This window comes from Pseudorca crassidens, chromosome 14 (genome assembly GCF_039906515.1).
Source record: "Pseudorca crassidens isolate mPseCra1 chromosome 14, mPseCra1.hap1, whole genome shotgun sequence".
In the NCBI taxonomy this organism is placed as follows: Eukaryota; Metazoa; Chordata; class Mammalia; order Artiodactyla; family Delphinidae; genus Pseudorca; species Pseudorca crassidens.
In genome coordinates, this window is record NC_090309.1 from 57,140,393 (window position 1) to 57,162,843 (window position 22,451).

General features: G+C 36.8%; 1 protein-coding gene across 4 annotated transcripts in view; it reads left to right on the top strand.

The window, feature by feature from the left end:
• THADA (THADA armadillo repeat containing) overlaps positions 1 to 22,451 on the top strand; it is a 314,473-nt gene that overhangs the window by 69,727 nt on the left and 222,295 nt on the right. For all 4 annotated transcript variants that reach the window (XM_067703121.1, XM_067703123.1, XM_067703125.1 and 1 more), the window contains 3 exons: positions 10,188 to 10,320; positions 12,762 to 12,875; positions 18,161 to 18,283. In XM_067703121.1, the coding sequence (XP_067559222.1) occupies positions 10,188 to 10,320; positions 12,762 to 12,875; positions 18,161 to 18,283 (370 nt within the window). The remainder of the gene's footprint in view (positions 1 to 10,187; positions 10,321 to 12,761; positions 12,876 to 18,160; positions 18,284 to 22,451) is intronic.

Genomic DNA, 22,451 nt, shown 5'->3' on the forward strand with positions numbered 1-22,451 from the left:
ATTTTTAAGCCCACTCCGTAGTTGAGTAAGATATTACCTTCTTTCTGGAACTTTGAATAATCATTTTTAAAGTTCTCATAATAATACTCAGTCTTTTTAGACTCAGTAATGAAGGAATCTTGTTCTTAGTGAGTAACTTCTATCTCAGCTTTGTTAGTAAAGTTCCAGAGTTTTTAATATTAATTTTTTCCTCCTTGATCTCAGGCAATGGTTGTATTAAATATTAAGAGAACCAACAATTTGTTACATCCTTCTAACCACTTCTTTTAATCCACTATATCTTGCCCTTCCCCACATGGCTTTCTGATTGGTAATTCAATTTATATTTGGTCATCGTTACTATTGCCTGTGCCTGCAGCTGAGCCTTCAAAATAGCCCCCTGATGTTTTAGCCTGCAGTAAACTTCAGCAATATTTGATGGTGGTGAGGGAGGTTAAGATGACTTCTGTTGATATGTAGCTTTCTCACTGGATCTCATTTGGGCAAATCGTTTTTCAGGCTTAAAATTTCTCCATGCTTCAGGGCTATGTTCCCTGTTTTTAAAATGTGCATGTACATGCACACAACCTTCCTGCACATCTGTCACTGTTTAGTTTAATTGAAATAATAAACACGAACCTTGAAATAATAAACACAATACTTGACCAAAGAATGAATGGAGTGGGGAATTTAGCTTATGAAATAATAGGAGCTTGGAAAAAAATCTCTAAGTTAGGAAAAGTAACAATACTGAAAGAGTCTGAGGAAATGAAGGTAACATTTCTCAATTAACAATCGTAATATAACTAATCAGAACTCAACAAAAAATAGCTCTGTGTTACCATCCTTAGGTGGATGGATGAAGCCATTGGAGAGCCACTCTGTAGTCAGGGAACCTGATTTATTGGCACAAAATAGTCTAATGACCAATTAGTTGGGTATACAGCATATGTAATTTGATTTCAGTCTGGGTTTTATGCTTATCTTAGAATACTTACCCACTACCAGTGAGATAGCTTTGTGGATAGAAATTGGACTAATCTGTTTATAGAACAATAATTTGCTTCAGTGATCTTCTCAAGACAACACAAAGACTCACCAGCCATGGACTGGCCTGTTCATTTCTGTTACTTTTGGTAGGGACTCAAGCTATAGCACTTAGCATAGAAAAACCAAACCAAACAAACAAATACAAAAAAAACAACACCTCCCGCCTCTTTCCTATCAGCCCCCCCTTTTTTTAATGTCTACTATTTCTTTCCTTCGTTGTTTTTTTTCTTTTAATAAATTTTATTTATTTATTTATTTTTGGCTGTGTTGGGTCTTCATTGCTGCACGCGGGCTTTCTCTAATTGTGGCGAGCGGGGGCTGCTCTTTTTTGCGGTGCGTGGGCTTCTCATTGCGGTGGCTTCTCTTGTTGTGGAGCACAGGCTCTAAGCACACGGGCTTCAGTAGTTGTGGCTCACGGGCTCTGGAGCGCAGGCTCAGTAGTTGTGGCGCACGGGCTTAGTTGGTCCGCAGCATGTGGGATCTTCCCGGACCAGGGCTCAAACCCGTGTCCCCTGCATTGGCAGGTGGATTCTTAACCACTGGGCCACCAGGGAAGCCCCTAATGCCTACTGTTTCTTGACTGTGAAGAGCAGGAACATCAGAGTGGTCTGATCCTCCCACACCCCCATCCTTAACCACTGCCTCCCTCCGAGTGTAGAGGAAAGAATATTGAGGTACCAGTTAAAACTGAGTGCTACCTACCAGCTCTGTTGATACTAGGAAAACCATGTAAATCTTTCTGGGCTGCTGTGTCCTCTTTGATAAAATAAGAGAATACAGCTTTCTAAGGCCTTTTTAAATTCTGAGCATTCTACTCATGGTACAATACTGCTTTCTAGTTTCTGATTGGGAAAGTCTGGGGATTTCGGGTATGAAAGATGGAGGGAACTTGGATACATTTTTAGTAAACTTCCTTTAGAACTGGTAAACTGATCTCTCGGGAGACTTTTGTGGGTTAATAACATTTAGTGAGGCTTGCTTATGAAGAACCTTGAATCCCTTGAGTTCCAATTTTTATGATGTACTCAGAGACTAAAGACACTGTATATTTTGTATTAATTTGACATGGGAGTGAAATAAAACAAAAGAGCCTTCGGACAAAGAGGATGTCTGCTCTTCTAGTGGAGAGGCACTCGCTAACCCAAGCAGGCTTGGAATTCCCCACGGCTGGGGCTGTTGAGTGCATGGAGCTGGCACAGCCAATCATGGACTGTTTCACTCAGGGACCTTGCCCTTTTCCTTGCTGCCCCCTGGATTGTGTGATGAGGAACCAAAACAAACAGCTAGAGTTCGTTGCATTGTTCTTGGGAGCCATGCATGGTTCCATTTTTATCTTTCAATTCCTTCATTATCATAAACACCAGCAACTCTGGAGTTTTGAAATCACTTCCTTGTGAAGTAATCTTTCCTTGCTGGGGAGTAGACAGAAGGTTCATTGAACAGTCAGAACTCTAGGTTAGGCTATTATTGTGTTTTTCTAGGCACAGTGACTTCACCATTGAGGAGCCTTACAGATTTTAGCCCTTCTTTTCTACACCTGGTTTTTCAATCATGTGCCTAACAGAAGGACAGCTAATATGCAGCAGCTGGCGTCAACACTAGTGGGTCCTTATTTATTTATTCAACAAGCGATTTCTTGAACATCTTCTATGTGCCTGTGTTAGAAACACTCTGACCATTGAGAGTACAATGTGGTAAGCCAGATTTGCTGTGAACCTAGAGACATATGTTAGGATCTAAATTTGAAACATTTAACTCCGTAGAACTAAGAGAGGCATGTGAAGACCTGAACAAGGGACTGCAGCTTGTGTGAGGCCATGATGAGGTGTTTTGGGGACAGTCACATCAGGAGCTTTGGGTACTTATATCATTTAGGGTCATTGCTTTCTCTCTTTGAAATAGTAACCCAGGTAATAATATCTCATTGAATTTCAAAGCATTTTTACAATGATTTTATTTTCATTCTTGGGCATTGAGAAATCAAGTGATTTGTCCATAGCCACTCAACTAGTTGGTGACAGAGCCAGCACTAGAATCCAAATGGTTTTTTTGAACTTCATTCTGCTTCAGAGTTAGCAGTTCAACACAAGCGTATCGATCACCTGCTTTATGTAAGAAATTGTGATAGGTAGGCATTATAGAGGGTAAAATATTGGTAAAACGTGGTTCTTCTTCTTAGAGGAATTTCTAGCCTAGCCTTTTAATCTTTGGTATTAGAGAAATCAATTAGATTACTTACAGGGCAGAAATGGAAGACCAAGAAAAAAGGCCGCTTACTGAGCTGTCTGTCCCGGTTTATGGGAAGAATGATTAATGCATTAACAAAGTAAGCAAGGCAGGAAGAAGGGCCTGATCGGAGGCAGGATAATACTTTAGACATGTCAGGTTTGCGGTGGTGTTGGGAGGCTGCCTAAAGGGATAGCAGACAGTTGGAAATACAGGTCAAGAGATGGGGAGAGGGGTCAGAGTTGGAGATAGGGTGATCTGGGACTCCTCCAATTTTTTAGCACTGGAAGTCCAGCATTCTGGGAAACACTTCTGTCCCAGGCTGGCAGGGACACTGGTCACTCTTACTAGAGGTGTATATTTGAGAGTCACCCATACAGAGGAAATAGTTGAAGGCACAGGCCTGGTCTCCTAAAGAGCCTTAAGAGAGAAGGGAAATGATTATAGTCTGGGATTAAATGTTGTATTTGTTAGAATTCAGAAACATTGGTTCTTTGAAACATCTTTCTACCCCATGTTCACAACCATACAAACCTTGGTTAAACCATATATAAACTGGAACCCTCTACTGGGTTTTGAACCCTATCCTTGGTTTTTTTTCTCGAATATTGGGAAAAAATGATCTCTTGGGATAGTATTTAGGCTAACAGTTGATTTTGATTGGGGATTTCAGTAGAAAATATCTTCATATCAGTGCTATGACCTTGGTATGTGGAGATTCTGAATGTGTTCATACCTGTTTGAGGAAGCTAAGGAGTTGAGTCATCTGCTGGCTCTAATGGCGGCACCTATTGTCATTAGAAAGCACTTCTGTTTATACTTTCTTTTCCAGTTACTATATCCTCTTGGTTTGTCAGCCTGGTTTTTTAGAATGGTACACTTAATGGAGCTGGTAAGTCATAAGTTGTTCATTTATTCAGCAGATATTTATTGAGCTCCCTATTGGGATGCCAGGCCCCGTTCTGGGTGCTGGGAAATAAAGAAGTGGACAGGACAGAGTGTGTCTCTGATACCATGGATTTATATTTTATAGGCTATCTACAAAATAATAAACTGTCAGATAACGATATGTATTTTGATGTGATAAAGTTTGGTAGTAAGGAAAAGTCTTTCTTTCCTCCTGCACTAAAGTAAGCCAAGGCTTGGATGCCAAGAAGCAGCAGCTTTCTAAGGGAAGAGCTTTACAAGCAATGGGAACAGTTAATGCAAAAAAGCCTTTGGTGTATTTAAACAACAGAATGATATAAGATAGTTGAATGAGGTTGTTCAAATACGCCGGGCTTTGTGAGCCAGGATCTTGCGCTTCCTGGAAATTTTTTTTTTTTTTTTTTTTTTTCCCTGAGAGCCTCCAACCAAATGGATAGAAAAATAAAAGGTATCTTGGGAATTGAACAGACATTAATATGTGTGGACCCTAATAAGTAGGTTTATGATGATCAACAAATAAAGTGTATATGTGTGTGTTATGAAGTTGCATAGAAGAGGGGAGAAGGGCTGGATGGGACAAACAAGAAGCGACATGAATATAAAACAAATAAAGTTTCTGTTCCCAGAAAGTGTGCTCTATCTCTCCAAGCTGCCTTTATCCTCCTCCTGACTCTTTTTCCACTTGTACCTGGAACCTTAGATCAGCTTGTTCAGTATCATCAGCGGATGGTTTCAGATTAGTGCCTGGAATATTTAAAGCATGTAACTTGTGAAAGCAAACACCTTTTTTTTACATTGTGGATAATTTTCTCTTTTAAATCTAAAAGATATGACTGCTCCAAGTATACGGGTATAGCCCCCCTCCCAACTCCAGTTTAAAATCAATAGTATGACCTGCTTTTTATGTTATAGGCAGCTAAAGCTTTGCTTTGCAAAACTTTGGACTTGGGTGAGTGAGAAAACTCGAATTCCTCATAACAGCACTAATATGGTAGAGGTTTAGAAGTGATATCTGAAATGATCAGATTATCTTTCTTCTACTTTCCCTGAAACCTCACTTTTTTTTTTTTTAATGTAGAAAGGTACATGTTTTTCAGTTTCCTGTTTTCATCCATATGAAGGAAGGAATACTCTTAGGTCTTTGTACTGTATATCAGACCAGTACTAATCATTCCCCCCTTGGTTGCCTGTGTATCATCCACTCTGATATGTGATATGCAGTGTTTTAGGTATCTAAGTGTGTTGTTCTGAATAGCCGGGCTAAGTGTTTGTTATTTTTGAAATTATTGTTTATAGCTGTTTTCATTCAGATGATGATGGTGATGACTGATGATGTTGAGCCTGAGTAAATACACATCATTTACTCTGTATCAAGGTTAGGGACAAATCCTGGTTTTGTTCCAAAAACACTCATTTTTTCCTTCGCATTATTCAGAATTATTTAAATAATTAGCAAATGAAAAATAAGGGACCATGGTAAGGTAAAAGTTTATTAACTGTCAGTAAATAAGTAGCTTTGTTTTTATTGACATTTACTTTTCTGTACCCGATAACTTATTTATTTGAATGAATTTTCATTTGGACTTGCTTTTAAACCTAACAAAGTAAAAGTGTGTTTAGGGGAAAGGGAAAGAATTTACTTCCTTCTTGTGCTAAAACAAACAAACAAAAAACCCTTAGTGATAACAGCTTGGTAAGTAAATTATTACTTGGGAAATGAAGATATTGGTAGAGGCTTAACCTTTACTCAGTTGAGGTTGCACATAATTAATTTCCTGGCAATTGAGTTTTGATAATTTTCTGGGAATTTTGCTTCATATATCGGCTTTAAATGTATTTCACATTTAAAATGTGAAATTAGTTGCTTTGTGTTTGAAGGTGACGTAATTTCTTTAGGCCAGCGATGAGTCATTCAGTTAATGTAAGAAAACAGTTTATTAACAGTAATAAATGTCCCCCGTCATCTAAGGGAGTTGAGTGTGACACAGTTTACCTCAAGTCAGTCACAAGTAGGTTGTCTGCTGAGTGGATTTTCTGTAGGATACTTTGATTCTCCAGCTAGCTTTCTATCCATATCACAGTTTGTTTCAAAACTATTTTAACCCCTACTCTGATGGTGGATATTCAGGGACTGAAATCAATTTGAACGGTAACCTGACTAAAACGTGATTAGGAAGGCAGTCCTTAAAAACAATATACTCTGGTAATGCATTCTAGATCCATAGGAACCTCCTTCCTGAATTGTGTGTAATTTGGAATTTTTATTCTACTGCTTCTTTCCTAGGCCACAGCATAGTGCCAAGCAACTACTAGGTACTTAATAGATCTTTTTTCCAAATGACTGAATGAAACCTGCTGAAGCAAATAGTAAGAGAGTTGATAATACCTCTATCATGAACCAGATCAAACCAAATGTATATCTGAGCATTTAGGACAGGCACCTTGAAATAATGCCTTTAATTTATTAATAGCAAGAGCTTTGGTGTCAATCTACATTTTTATTCTCTCTCTGTCACTTGTTAGTTGTATATAACCTTGGGTAAATTATTTAATTTCTCTCCCCGCCATCTCTTTTTGCTAGATTAAAAATAGTGTGAAAGTTATTCCTTCATTTAGCTTTTGAGTATCTAAGCAGTTATTTTAATGTTTTTGTCAGACTGCTCCATAAAATTAAGCTTCATGTAGAGTGAATTTATGTTCTAATTACTGATTTTTTTAGATGTCTTTTTTAATAAAAACCTTATTTCTGTTTTGAATTTTGGTTTGTTGGCTATGATTGGGAGGCTTTTTAGTTAGTTTGTTTTATTTATTTCTCTCTCTCTAGGCTCATTCCTTTCTAGCAGAGGAACTAGATTAAATAGTGGCATTTTGGATCTTCCATCCACAGTGATACTGGGGATATCACAGATCTGGTCACCTAGTTAGTAATCAGCCTGGTTGATAGAGTCTCCCTTGGACCCATGGCTTTTCCTACTGCTTTAGCCCCAAGCAGCTCTGGCAGTAGCCTTTACAACCTTTCATGGGAGAGGGAGCCACTGAAATTCCCTGTTTCCTAGGAGGTAGGCAAGTTACCCCACAGGAACTGACTTCCTGGCCATTACTTCTGCTTCTAGAGCTAGAACCCAGCAGATCTCCGGTATCAGCTGTTGACTTAAACCAAATAGACTGCCAGTTATTTCTCCAGCAAAAATGGGTTTATTCCAGATCAACAAAGAACTGCAATTTGCAAAGTGAACAACCTTACTAGAACAGAAGGTCTGCATAGGAATTTGGAAGAATTTTTAAGGTTAGATTCAAGTAGGAGGGCTGGAGCCAGGACATAGGGGACCTTTCCAACTGGAAGATTTGATAAAGATGGAAAATGAGTTAGCTCAAGATTTCTTAATAGTCAAGAGCCATTGTAAGTTCAGGCAAGGAAGGGTGATGCCTGGCGAGGTGGCCCACTCTGATCCCAAACCTGCCTGCCTTCTCAGATTGGCTGATTTTGCTAGAACCTCTGTGTGCCAGCTCAGGGAGGCCCGGGAACGGCGTTGAGGAGGAGGAGCATTACTGAACTAGTATTTGTTGTCCTAGTATTTCATTGAGTATCCCCATCTCCTGCAGTTCCTTTTCCCCTTTCGTTTTTCTTACATAGTGAATTCCTACAGGAATACTTAACCTTCATCTGAAGCATTATCTGTAAGCCAGTCCTTCACTGCCAGTGGTCCTGTGGTGGGGAAGAAAATATAAGTAAATGAAATCCACAGATAACGTTAGATCAAGTAGTCTTCTTGTTTCACCTCTGTGACTCCAGCTTTTTCTTGCATGGTTAGATCACAGAAAGGTGACTTTGCTTTAATTCTCTTTTTTTTTTTTCTCTGCTCACCCATTGTGGTGTAAATTAACCCAAATGTACTTAAAAGACCATGAAAAATGAGCAAAAAAAGCAGTAATCCATAACTGTATCATTAGCACTTAAATAACAGCTCCTAGGGATTTAGATTTCAGCTTTTGACTGGGCAACTGTGTGAGGATTATACCACATTCGCAATATTAGTAGTAAACTAGAGAAATTATTCTATGAAACAGATGCATTTATCATAATTTTTAAAAGATACAAACCCAGTGATTGGGAAATAACTTCAGTAATGTAAGTAACGTAAGTGTGGGAGGATTATTTTTATTATAAAAAATTCAAACATAGAAATGGATTTTTTATTATTAAAATTTTCAAACATAAATTACAAACATATAAAGCGTATTAAAATTTCAAACATATATACACACACACACGTATATGTGTATGTGTGTGTGGTATATATATGTGTATGTGTATGTGCGTATATATATATATAGAGAGAGAGAGAGAGAGAGAGAGAGAGAGACTAATGTAATGAACCACCTTGCCAACTGCTTGGCAAGGCAAGCAGTTGCCTTGCCACACTTGCTTCATCTATCCCTTTCATTGTCCTTTGCTGAAGTGTTACAAAGTACATCCCTGAAATGTTATTTTTACTCCTATGCACCTCAGTGTGCCTGTCTAAAAAATACTTTCTTCCATGTCCCCAATGCCATTGGCACATCCTATAAATAATTCCTTGGTGTCATATAATATCTAATATATACATAACTATCTGTATTATTTCAAAGTATCTTTTTTTACATTTGTTTTTTTCAAGTTGGAATCTAAACAAGGTTCACACTTTGCATTTGGTTGTTCTGCCTTTGAATCTCTTAATTTTGTGGTTCAGTCTGTAGATGGCTGGTTTTTATGGCTGAGGGAGCTGAGGGGGAAGAAGCAGGAACAAGGTGATAGACTTTAAGCCAGGCTAAAAGAAAACCTTTAAAATCACAGGGCCTGCTGGGAGTAGGGAGATTTGGTTGTAACATTTGTGGCTGAAATAATGTTTTTTAGGCCCATGTCAAACTTTAAAAAATGCCTCCTTCAAAGTAGTATTATTTATGTATATTTTGTTCTATATAAGACATAAACAACTAAATTTGAGTTGCTATTTGGAATATTAGTCAGAAACTGAAGTTGTCTATCTTAACACCAAACTAAAATAAAGAAAAAAAAGTCCCCACCAGAAACTAACACAACATTGTAAATCAATGATACTTCAATTAAAAAAAAACAAAAAACCCACATGTTTTTAAGAGCTCTAATTCTCTCTACAAATTAGAAATCAGTTATCTTGCTGAAGACTGTCTTCTTCAATTTAAAAAAGAGAGTATTTTTCCTTTGGACTTTACCTCTTTATTTTCGTATTAATTTTAGTTAAATCCAATTATGATCCTTCTAAAATAATTGTGCCTGTCTAACATTAAATATGCTATTTCTTAGGATAATGTTATATAACTGTATATTAGGGCATAAGATGAAAAATTTTTTAAAAGTCACATGTTTTTAAGCACTCTAGAATAACAGTTAACATAGTACAGCAGAATCTTACTAACAGTAAAGTCCAAATAACTTTAAAATGTTCAAGGTTCTTTCCAAATAACTTGCTTTATGAATTCTCCATAGGATGTGGATGAAAATTTTATTTGTGATAAGCCACACTCGAGAAAGCTAAAATGATTACTAAAATACACTTTCAAAAATGTGTATATGAATATGTATAATCTCTGTAACTGTAGAATATAAACTACAGTAAACTATAAGGTTGTGTTCTGCTTGTTGGAAATCTTGAATTTTGCAATATAGAACATTGGTGAGAGTTTGATTAACCTTCAGAACATTTTGGGCGTGGGTGCAGGCCTAGGTATTAAAGCTCATTTGCACACAAGACACATGCTCTTCATGCTTTTGTAAGAAATGGAATCTATAATAGCTACAAATGCTAAGACCCATCATAAAGAAGAAAGTAGGTGAAAAGTGGAAAGTGAGACATTTTTTAGTTTCCCTCCCTCTGAATGTAAGGATGTTTATTCTTTCCTAACAGTGTTAATGTATATCGACAGTTTATGCTTTTACTTTTTGGTACCTGATAATGCCAAATGTTTGCTTTATATATGCCTTTTAGGTGCCCTGATTTGAGTCTGCAGAAGCTACCGGAAGAGTGGTTATGGAATGTTTTAGAGGAAATCAGATGCAGTGATCCTTCATCTAAACTCTGTGCTACAAGACGCAGCGCTGGAATTCCTTTCTACATACAGGTAGATACTTATCTACAGGATCATAGCTGGGGGCTTTGTTTGTTTGTTTTTGGTCTTTTGATAATAGTGTATTCTAACCCCCCTGACATATAAGTGAGCATATTGCATAAGGGACATTTCTGTCTTCTCTATAGTACATTTCACAAGTACTATAGCATTTGTGATTTTGTTTTAATGTGTGGACAGTGTGTTCCTGTGACAGATCTCTTCTTGGAACAAACCCTCTAAGAGGTCAGTCTTGTAATATGAACAGAGGGTGGTAGAGATTTCCGCCTGTGTGTGAAGTAGGAAGACATCGCTGTGGTGCATTCATTGCTCACTTCCAGGAAGTGCGCATGCTGCCCTTTATTTTTTTTCTCAATTAGAAAAAATATTCTTCCTTTCATGTCAAAGACCCTTAAGACTGTAGGCAACCAGCGTTAACAATTTCTTTTGAATCCTTCTATAAAATATCCATGCATAAAATAATCCTAATCCTAATAGTAGCTAACTTTTATAAGTGGTTATTTCACATATGTTATCTCATTTAATCCAATGAGGTAGGTCCTATGATCATCCGTATATTGTGGATGAAGAAACTGGGCCTTAGAAAAGTTAGGTAAATGATTTGCTAATGGCCACAAGGATAGTAAGAGCAGCACTAAGAATTGAGCCCAGGCACCCTGCTGTGTGTGTGTGTGTGTGTGTGTGTGTGCGCGTTTTCTTTATTAACACAGATGAAAGCATACTCCACACAAGAGACTGTTTTGTCTCTTGCTTTTTTTCACTTAATGTTATACCTTAAAGATTGCTTCATATCAGCATACTCAGATATTGCTACTCGATAAGAAAATATTTTATTTCCACAGTGTTGAAATTAAGAGGCTGTCACCATTATGAATCCAAAGAATAAAAACCAAGTCTTCACGATACTAAATCAGACCCGACCTGAATGATCTTTGTTTAATATTCAGGAAGATAAAATCTAGGAATGGGGTGATATAAAAAAAGCAATGAAAATAAGTGAAATGAAGTCTGTTTTTTAGTGGCCCAACATGTTTTCTTTCCCTTTCTTATGCCTCCCTCAAATTCGCAGAGTCATGATTTTTATGACAACGGGCACCAGTCGTGGAGGTTGATTTGGCATAGAGATCACCGAGGTGGTTCTGCTGGGTAGATTTTGGTGACCTTCAGAAATCGACTCCTCTCTGATCTGACCCGTTCTGGACCAGTGTGGGTCATTCTCCTGCCTCTGATTCATTCTGACCTAGTGTGTTTTTGCCTCATATGTCTGTCTGAGGACATGTGTTAATGCAACAGCAAGGTTTGGTTGCATCTTTGTGCTGTGTGCCTCCATCTCTGGTTCCCAACTGGTACTACATATTGGTTATAGTGATAGAGGGGTCAGAACTGCACCTTCTTAGCCCAGCCTTGGGAAGAATGTCATAACTATGCACAGCTCTTGGGGAAAAAGAACTATCGTTCCTAGGAGACACATTAGTAATCATATATAGATTTCTTATTTATTTTAGTTGAATAAAATCTAAATTATCGGAAAAATCTGCTCAGAGAGGCCCCATTTTTCCTAGCATAACTTACCAATAAAGTAATGTTCTTGTTCTGGTGGAAACTTCTGCTTGGTGTTAGCTATGGAGAAAAACTCCCCATTACTCCCAGTCCTACACAGCTGCTAATCTATTTTCTGTCTCTGTATAAATGGAATCATATAATATGTTGTCTTTGTGTCCTCTTTCACTTAGCATCATGTTTCAAGGCTCATCCGTATTGTAACATGTATCACTACTTCATTCCTTTCTATTGCTTCAAGTGGTTTGATATTCCTATTTTTATGTTTATTGAATATTGGCAAAATGTTAGACACAAAATAAATAAGCACCTCTTGAATATTCAAATATAGGACCCACTTTGAAGTTTGTAGTATTTCCTTTTGTCCCATGGAGTTTCCAGTGCTACAGTTTGATAGTCCTCCAGGTAGATTCTTGTGAAGAATTAAATAACTGATCAATCTCCAGGGAGTTTCCAAATCCTTACAAGAAATTTAATCCAGAGGTTTTTTGTTTTTCAAGTGAAGAGAAGTTTCTTGTTGGATAAATTTGTTATTAAAACTGACGTGCTTATTGTGTCTGAGACCTGCTACCCAGTTATGGTCTTAGAAGAGATGTCAACAAGAGCCATTTTCAACCTCTTAGAATTACATAATTAATAAGCAAACTGGAGGTGACCTTAGAGATGCTGTGATATCACCACCTAATTTTACAGATGAAGAATCTGAGGGATGGAGAGGTTAAGCTGCTTGCCCGAGGCCACGTGGCTTCATTAACTTGCTTAACACCACATGTTTTTATAAAGGGGATTTTGCATTGGGGAATCAATTCTGGGAAGTAGCAAACAGGTGTATATAAAATAATAGTCCTGATAATTTCTGTCTTGTTTTTCCATAGGCATTGTTGGCATCTGAACCTAAGAAAGGCAAAATGGATTTGTTGAAAATAACTATGAAAGAGTTAATCTCTTTGGCTGGACCTACAGATGACTCACAGAGCACAGTCCCTAAGGTAATAATGGAAATATACAAACCCTGCTAGGAAGGCGGTGGTTTTAAATGTTTGCTGTACTTAAAAAGAAAAAAAAAAAATCTGCTGAAGGTACAGAACTCTTGAGGATAAGACAGACATTTGAAGCTTATTCAGAGGGGTTTTGTTTTGGTTTGGTTTTTCCAGTTCACAAAATAAACCATTGTTTTAGTTGTTATAGATTGACCAAGATGATCTGTTTTTAAACTGTGGTGAAAACATTCAATTTAGACAAGATATTTTGTAATATTACAACTGTATCTAAAAATTTAAAAATGAATGTGCTATCACCTTCAAATTTCATGTGTGCTTCTTTGAGTTGATGTATATTTTATGATTGGGCAGTTGGATCTTTCCCTAAAATGTAGTGTCTGGCTTTGGGTATATTCATATTTTAATTTTAGCTAATACTCCTTTTTATGTCACTGCTAACGTTGAGTTAAGTATGTACTTATGTGTGTGTATGAATTTGGGTTAAGTGTTCCTCACAGCTTCACTCCACTCCACTCCATGGTAGTGCATACCTGTCAGATACTTCTTGTCTAGGCTTTCTCAGCAAATGCTTCATAGTAGGATGTTCCTACCCACCTGTGGGAGGCCCATGCTAGGTCAGAGAACAGACTGAGAGCTGAAGTTTACAGTCAAGTACATATGGTTTTATGTCAGAGCCTGTGGGAGGTATTAAAGGGAAGCCCATGGGCCAGAATGTGGACCGGTGGGAAAGGATAGGGTTTATTAACACATGTCACATAGTGGCCTGTGACTATACGATGTGAAATTTCTTTAAAAATTTTAAATAAAAAGTTACTGATCACCTTTCAGAAATAATCATTTTATTTTCCCCCAAAAAGTGTGAAAAATATAATTGGCTCCATTTTCTTAGACTATCACTTTAAAAAATAACATTGTTTAATAAGAACACTCGAAAATAGTGAAATTTGGTTTTAAAGAGTACTTTAAATTATTACCTTACTCTGCTTCAAGGTCATTAATTACCACTAATGACCATTTTTATTAAATTGGTGAAAGTTTAATATTTTATCTCTGACCAGTTCTTCTAGGTGTTGGATGATGACTTGCTTTCCTTCTCCCCTCCCATGGTTTACTTCTGTATTATTTTTTTATTATCTGTGAAATATTTCAGCACGTAAAAATGTACAGTGAATAATCAACATCCATGAAATCAGTTCCAAGTTTAAGAAGTAAAACGTGGGCTTCCCTGGTGGTGCAGTGGTTGAGAGTCCACCTGTCGATGCAGGGGACACGGGTTCGTGCCCCGGTCCCGGAAGATCCCACATGCCATGGAGCGGCTGGGCCCGTGAGCCGTGGCCATTGAGCCTGCGCGTCTGGAGCCTGTGCTCCGCAAAGGAGAGGCCACAGCAGTGAGAGGCCCGCATACTGCAAAAAAAAAAGAAGTAAAACGTTAAAGATACAGTTGCATACACTGTGGATTCCTCCATATTCTGTTTACCTTTGGTCCTCCTTATCCTCATCTGTAATCATTAAACCAAATCATTTCGTGCATTTTTTTCATTCTTTTAAGAGCTTTTTTTTTTTTTTACATGAATTGTGTTATCTACACATTGTTTTATAATTTGGCTTTTTTTCAGTCAACATTTTTTAAAATTAGTGAGCTCCAAGTTCATTTTAATTTCTAAGCAGAGTTTCATTGTATACAAATGTTTTCCTTTCTGCCTGGTGTGAAATTTGTGTTTCCCAGTTTTATTTTGCATTTCTCTGATAACTGGCTAGCTTTAACATCTTTCCATGTATTTATTAGGCTTTAGTATAACTTCTGTGAATTGCCTATTTAAAGACTTTGGCTTTAATTTGGTTATTTGTCTTTGTTTTGCAGGAGTTGGGTTTTTTGTTGTTTTAAAATTATTTTCCTGATTTTTTTTTCCTTTTTGGTTCTTTGAATTACACATATCTTCTCCTAGTCTATCACTTCTTTTCACTTTGCTTATTATTCTGTTATTGCCTGGAAGTTTTAAATTTTAATAAAATGGAATATGTCAGCCTTTTCTTTTATGGTTTGTGCATTTGGATCTCATTTAAGAAAGCCTTCCATACCCCAGGGTCAGAAAGATACTTTATATTTTCTTTATATAATACATCCTTTCCTCTTGTGCTGTCGTACTAACGCCACTTCTCATGTACTGCTTCTGTCGATACGCATGTCTGTTTCTGTGCTCTATTCTATTAGTCTGTCCCTGGGCCCAAATCACTATTTTAATTACTGTATTTTTTTAAATAAGTTTTGATACTGGTAGGGTGAGTCTCCTTTTTTTTCCCTTCAGAATTACCTTGGCAATATTTGTCCCATTGCTCTTCCATATAAGTTTTAGAATCAGCTTGTTAAGTTCAACCAGAAAGCCCTTTTTAAATTTTGGTTGGAATTTAAATTCATTGATTTATTTGGGGAAAATGACTTCTTTTTTTGATACTGAATCTTTCAGTCCATGTACATGGCTTTATTTTTCCACTTATTCAGATCTTCCTTAATGTTTTTCATTACATTTAAAAATAATTTTCCTTAAAAGTCTTACACATCTTTTGTGAAATGTTCAGCAACCTACCCAAATTGCTGTAATTCAACTGATGACTTGTCTGTAAATTCTTTGAATTTTCTTTATAGGTAATCATATCCTTAGTAATGCTAAATTTGCTTTACTCTTCTAATTTTTTTTTTTTTTTTTTTTTTTTTTGCGGTACGTGGGCCTCTCACTGTTGTGGCCTCTCCCATTCTGGAGCACAGGCTCCAGACGCGCAGGCTCAGTGGCCATGGCTCACGGGCCCAGCCGTTCCGCGGCATGTGGTATCTTCCTGGACTGGGACACGAACCTGCGTCCCCTGCATCGGCAGGCGGACTCTCAACCACTGTGCCACCAGGGAAGCCCTCTTCTAATTCTTTAAAAAAATTTTCTTGTTCTTCTGGCTGGCACTTGTAGTACAGTTTTGTATAGAAATAGAGATAGCAGACATCCTTATGTTGTATCTGATATTTGCTGTAGGTTTTAACGTGTCTCTTATCAAGAAAACCAAATTTTATTGAATGCTTTCAAGCATTTTTGAGATAAATGTTTTGTTCTAGAATTTGCAAACATCATGAATTATATTGACTTTTTAATGTAATAGGATCTTTGCCTACAGAGAATGAACTCCCAACTTTGAAATGATAGATTTTTTTACACATTGCTAGATTCACCTAAAAATTTGAAAAAAAAATTTTTTTCACATATTTTCACTGGATTCATAAGTGAGATTAACCTGTGGTTTTCCTTTTTCATGCTGTACCTGTCCTCATTTTTAAAATTTTTTTATTGAATTATAACAAACATACAAAGATGTGTACAAATAATATGTTTGCCTCCACAAAGTGAGCACATTTCTATAACCAGCAAGAAACAGAACATTTTAGCACCTGAAAGCCCATTCATACTCCTTTCTAATCAGTACCTTTTCCCCAAATGTAACCACTAGCTTAGTTTTAACACCATAGCTTTACCTGTTTTTTTTTTAAATTTCATATGAATGTAACCATACATTATATACTCTTTTGATATGATTTCTTTCGATGAACATTAAGTTTACGATATCCATCCATGTTGTGAATTATTCATTTTCATTGCTATGTAATAGTATACAATTTATTTATCCATTCTTCTGTCAATGAAAATTTGGGTGGTTTTAAATTTGGGGTTATTTATTAAGAACAGTACTTTTAAGAACATTCTTTGACACGTCTAATGGTGAACAAATATGTACATTTCTTTTGAGTAGATACTTAGGAGTTGTTATTGAGTATGTGTATGTTGAGCTTTAATAGATACTACCATTTCTCAAAGTAGTTGTCCCTACCTTATTTTGATAGCCAGGTGGTACTGGACTGATAAAATAAACTTGGGCATCTTCTCTTAACAGTTTAAATAAGATTGGGATTATATATTCTTCGAATATTTGGTAGAATTCGTCCATAAAATCATGTGGGTCTTTGTGTGTGTGTATGTGTTTGTGTGTGTGTGCGTGTGTGTGTGTGTGTGTATGTGTGTGTGTGTTATTTTGGTGGGTTTGGTGTCTTGCTTTCTTTTTGGTCTATGAGTAGGATTTTTAACTATTGATTTTCTTTATATAACGATAATATCTATATAGCTTTTCCATTTCTCCTTGAATTTGTTTTGATTAGTTCTGTTTTCTAGGAAATTGTTCATTTTGCCTTAATTTTTCTAATTGACTAGGGTAGAAATATTTTTGTTTTATTCTCTGATGTACCTTTAGTCATGTCCTCTTTGGTATTCATGATATTGCTTATTTTCTTCTCTTCTTGGTTAGTCTCATCAGAGGTTTGTTTCTATTTCAAAGAATCACCTTTCGGTTTTGTTAATGCTCATAGTTATGTCATTGACGTTTTAAAATTTTCTACTCTTTTAAATTTTCTTTCTCTCTTTTGAGTTTATTATTCTTTTTCTGTCATCTTAATTGGACGTTTTTTCCAATTCATTTTTTTATTAAAGTATAGTTGATTTACAGTGTTGTGTTAATTTCTGCTCTATAGCAGTGATTCAGTTATACATATATATGCATTCTTTTTTATCTTCTTTTCTATTATGGTTTATCACAGAATATTGAATATAGTCCCCTGTGCTATACAGTAGGACCTTGTTTTTATCCATTCTGTATATAATGGTTTGCCTTTTTTTTAAATAGATGCCACTTAAGGTGTACATTTCTTTTATGTTCCACTTAAATGCATCGCACAAGTGTCAGTGTGTAGCATGTTCGTTATTGTTCAGCTCTAAATATTAAAAATTTTTTTCTTTGACCAGTGTTTTAAAATGTGTCAGTTTTAAAAGTATGTAAAGAAACTGATTCCTAACTTAACTCCACTGTGATCAGAGCATAATCTGTAAGAAATTAATTTTTTGGTGTTTGTTGAGGCTTTGTGGCTAGATTTGAGGTCATTTTAAAAAATAAATGTTTCATGTGTGCTTGAAAAGAATGTATTGTCTCTATTTGCTAGGTGCGGGATTCTACATAGGTCCATTGGATCAAACTTTTGTATTGCATTGTTCAAATCTTGCTAACTTAAGAAAATTGATTTATCAATCATTAGGCATGTTTTATTAAAATCTATTTTATTTGTGAATTATCCATTTCTTCTTGTAATTTGGTAATTTTTTTGTTTGGAGGCTATGCTACTGGATATGTAGAGATTTGGAATTACCACAGTCTTCAACCTACAACTGATTTTGAACTTTTTATTCTAGGTTCATGCTTTAAATATCCTTAGAGCCTTGTTCAGAGATACACGTCTGGGAGAAATTATTACCCCTTACATTGCTGATGGAGCTAAGGCTGCAATTCTGGGCTTTACATCACCAGTCTGGGCAGTAAGTGCATTTGCTATTTATTTTCATTGACTTAATTATACCTCTGAGTAGGTTTTAATAAACTAACCTTTCACTGGATGATACAAAATATGTACTGCATTTTATTAAGGAGTTACTCCAAGGGATAAATCCTTGGATCCAGCTACATTTTGACCCTTGGTATTTTATGGTTACATTCTGTCTCCTTTGTTGGCTTATTAGCCATAACTCTTTGTTTTCTTATTTTAGTATTTGCTTTAGAGTTTATAGTATATATCTTTAACATCACAGTCTGCCCTCAAGTAATATTTTACCATCTTAAAGTATAAGAACCTAGCAATATGTACTCCCATTTCTCTCCTCCCAACCTTTGTGCTTTTATTATACGTTTTACTTTTTTGTATATTGTAAACCCACACTACATTGTTATTATTTTTGTTTAAACTGTCAATTATCTTTATTTAAAAACTGACCATTTAAACTATTTTTAAGTATACAATTCAGTGGCATTAAAAACATTCACAGTGTTGTGCAATCATCACCACTCTCCATTTTCAGAACTTCTTCATCTTCCCAAACAGAAACTGTACCCATTAAATAGTAACTCCCCACATCCCACTTCCCCCAGTCCCTGGTAACCTCTCTTCTTTTTGTCTCTATGAATTTGCCTGTTCTAGGTACCTCATGTAAGTGGAATCATATATTTGTCCTTTCATGTCTGGATTGTTTCATTTAGCATAGTGTTTTCAGGGTTCATCCATGTTGTAGCATGTATCATAATTTCATTCCTTTTTAAGGCTGAATGAAATTCCATCATATGGGTATATGACATTTTGTTTATTCTTTCATTTGTTGATGGACACTTAAGCTGTTTCTTTTTGTTTAGGGTGAATAATGCTGCAGTGAACATTGGTGTACAAGTATCTGTTTGAGTTCCTGCTTTCAATTCATTTGTGTATATCATATAGTAATTCTGTATTTAATTTTTTGAGGAACTGTCAAACTGTATTCCACAGTGGCAGCACCATTTTATACTCCCATTAGAGTTCCATTTTCTTCACATCCTCACCGGCACTTGTTATTTTCTATTTTTTTGGTAACAGCCATCTTAACAGGTGTGAAGTGGTATCTCATTTGATGTTTTGATTGCACTTGATGTTGAGCTGGAAGCAGAATGACTCTGAGTATCTGAATGTGTCTGTTGTGGGCTCTGGGTATCAGTGTGTTGAGGGAATGCTGGAAATATACATATGAAAAGGTGAAAAAAAAGATGCAAAACATGAAAGTGGGGGAGGTTAAATGCTGAGGCACTTTTTTTGTTTTCTTTTGTTTTTTGCAATATGATTACTGTCCAGAAACTTCTTGATTCAGAACTCCAAGATTGTGGGCAATACCCAGTACAGTTTTCAGATTAAAGAAAGTAAACTTTCACTTTTTTTTAATAATTCCTGGGAGAAACACCATGATTTTATTGTTTTTTCTACATCATTGTGCCTTCTAGAATAAAGGAGACTAACCTATGGTTTGTAGGCACTTGACTGTAGCGTTAAAAAAAAGAAAGACTGGCAAAGGGAGAGGAGAAAAGAAGCTAGACCTTAATATATTACCTGCAGAATGGAGAATTTACTAGAAAGGCAGGCTTTCCAATTAGTGAGCTGCACAAACCAATTCATAACTCTCTGATGAGCCTCTAATTGACAGTCAGTATATTGCAGTGGAGCCCAAGGCACAGACTCCCAACGTAAAGAGGAATCCTCAAGATTGCCAACTGTTGCCTGGAAAATCGTACATCTTCCTGTAAGAAAGATAAATGTCTGAAATTCTGTCTAGGAGCATTGCCTAACTACTCCTGAGGACACGGTGTTTACCTTTTACATTTACAGGAAAACGGAGCAATACCTGTATACCGTCAGGAGAGGTAGGTAGGAATGTGGCTTCACCATCAGGAAGAGTAGAGATCATAAAGCTGATTGCCAGAAATGTCAGTATTGTTTTCTTTAAGCCACTCATTCCAGATGAACAGAGAAATGTTCTCTATGAAAGGGCTTTCGGAGAGTGAAACCTGGTGACTTTTCCAACTTTAGGAAAACAAAGTATCAGAAATGAATGGATCTTTTTTTTTTGAAGTCTTTTTTGGAGACCTTTTAAACAGTAACACATGGACACTGCAGAAAGTCTGAAAATACAAGCATAAAAGGAAAAGTCACCGGTTTAACTACCATACAGATATAATAATCTTTAGCATTCGCATGTGTTTTCTTTCTCTTTTTTGTATGTGGCTTTTATGTGTGTGTAGTACTCATATGCACACATAATCTATAAAAGCCTGCACAAATATATATAAGTGCTTATGTATAGTTTTATTTGGGGGGAATCTTCCCTTTTAACACGTGTTTTAAAGGAATCTTTTTTGTTTCTATTCAGTTTGTTTGCTTTACCAGAGAAAATAAACATCACAGCTATAATGATCCATACTCTGACTTAAATATATCAATTGTTCTGTTTCCTTCCTTATAAAAACCTAATCTGAGTTATGCCAGAACCATGTCAACATACTCAATGAATATGAAGAAGTCTTCATTTTACAAAACAATTAACCATAGCATTCTGTGTGAAGTTGTTTAAAGAGTGGTTTTTCCTGACTGTGTGTGAAATATGGTTTGATTTACAGAAATCTGATTTGTACACATCTTCTCAGGAATATATCTTGTACCTAAAGGTGACTCCATCTGTACTTTTGGCTTAATTGTTTTTCCTGGTAAGTTAGAGAAAAAAAAAGTAAAATAAGCTTAATTTTCATTTTGCAGTAAAGGAACATTTTCCAGGAAGCATTCATGTGTATATTTAATAGTTTGTACAGAGTCCTCAATCTTTGTATTGAGACCACACAAATCTCTCAGTCTTTGCCACCTATTAGGCATTTTTAAAAGCCAGGGGAAATGTATTGTTGTAAATATATATAAAACATTAGGCATACCTCCTGGTTACAGACAATATTAAACACTAGAAATACAAAGATAAGTAAGACAATCATAATAGTGACTGTCTTATTGACTATTTTCCATGTGCTTGGTATCATTTACATTGATTAGCTCAGTTCATGCTCAGAGCAATCCTGCTAGGTAGATTCTGTTATTAGAATCCCCATTTTACAGATAAAGAGAGGAGAGAGGAGAAATAACTTTGTCCAAGGACATACAACTATTATTTGTGTGATTCTAGAATCTGTGCTATTATCGGGGAAAGTTTGGGGTATTATAGGAATACGGCGAAGGTGTATCTTACTTACCTTGTAGGGTTTTGACCCTGTCCTTAGAAAACAGAGCTGGAGGTATAGCCTGGGCACCCAGGCTATAAGGTTTTATTGAATGGTACAAACCTACAGTAGCAGGAATGAAGGAAAAAGGGAGGTGAGGCAAGAAAAGAGAAGAGACATTATCAAGCAGGTATTGTAGTTTAACTTGCAGGAAAACTGAGCTGCTTGTCTGGTCATGTGGTGTATCTTCTAGCCAGGCCATGTGAAACTACCGGCCCTGGGAACAGTCCTACCTTCTCTCTCTTATTGGTCAAAGTTCACCCCTTGGGGCATTAACACAACTTGTGCAGGTGTTGACACAACCCTTGGGCAGCTGCTAGAGAAGCCAGATCCCATGCCCTGTGATGTAGTATCTCATCTGAATCTGGAAATGGCTGGATGAGCCACAGTCACCATTGGTGTCTGGGGTTTGACACTTGGCTTCCACTGCTGTTGAAAAACCCTACATGAGAGAGTTTCACCGTAGGGGGATGATGGGCTTTGACTGATGTAGTGAAAAGTGAAGGCTCGATTGTGAGATGGCAGGAGGGAAGGCGGAAGACCAATCAGGAAGCTATTGTAATAGTTCTGCCAAGTGATGATAGTGGCTCAGAATAGAGAAATATTAATAAAGGTGGTGACAAGTGATAATTGGGCTTCCCTGGTGGTGCGGTGGTTGGGAGTCTGCCTGCCGATGCAGGGGACGCGGGTTCGTGCCCTGGTCCGGGAGGATCCCACATGCCGCGGAGCGGCTGGGCCCGTGGGCCATGGCCGCTGGGCCTGCGTGTCTGGAGCCTGTGCTCCACAGCGGGAGAGGCCACAACAGTGAGAGGCCCGCATACCGCAAAAAAAAAAAAAAAAAAAAAGATGCTTAACATCATTCATTATCAGGAA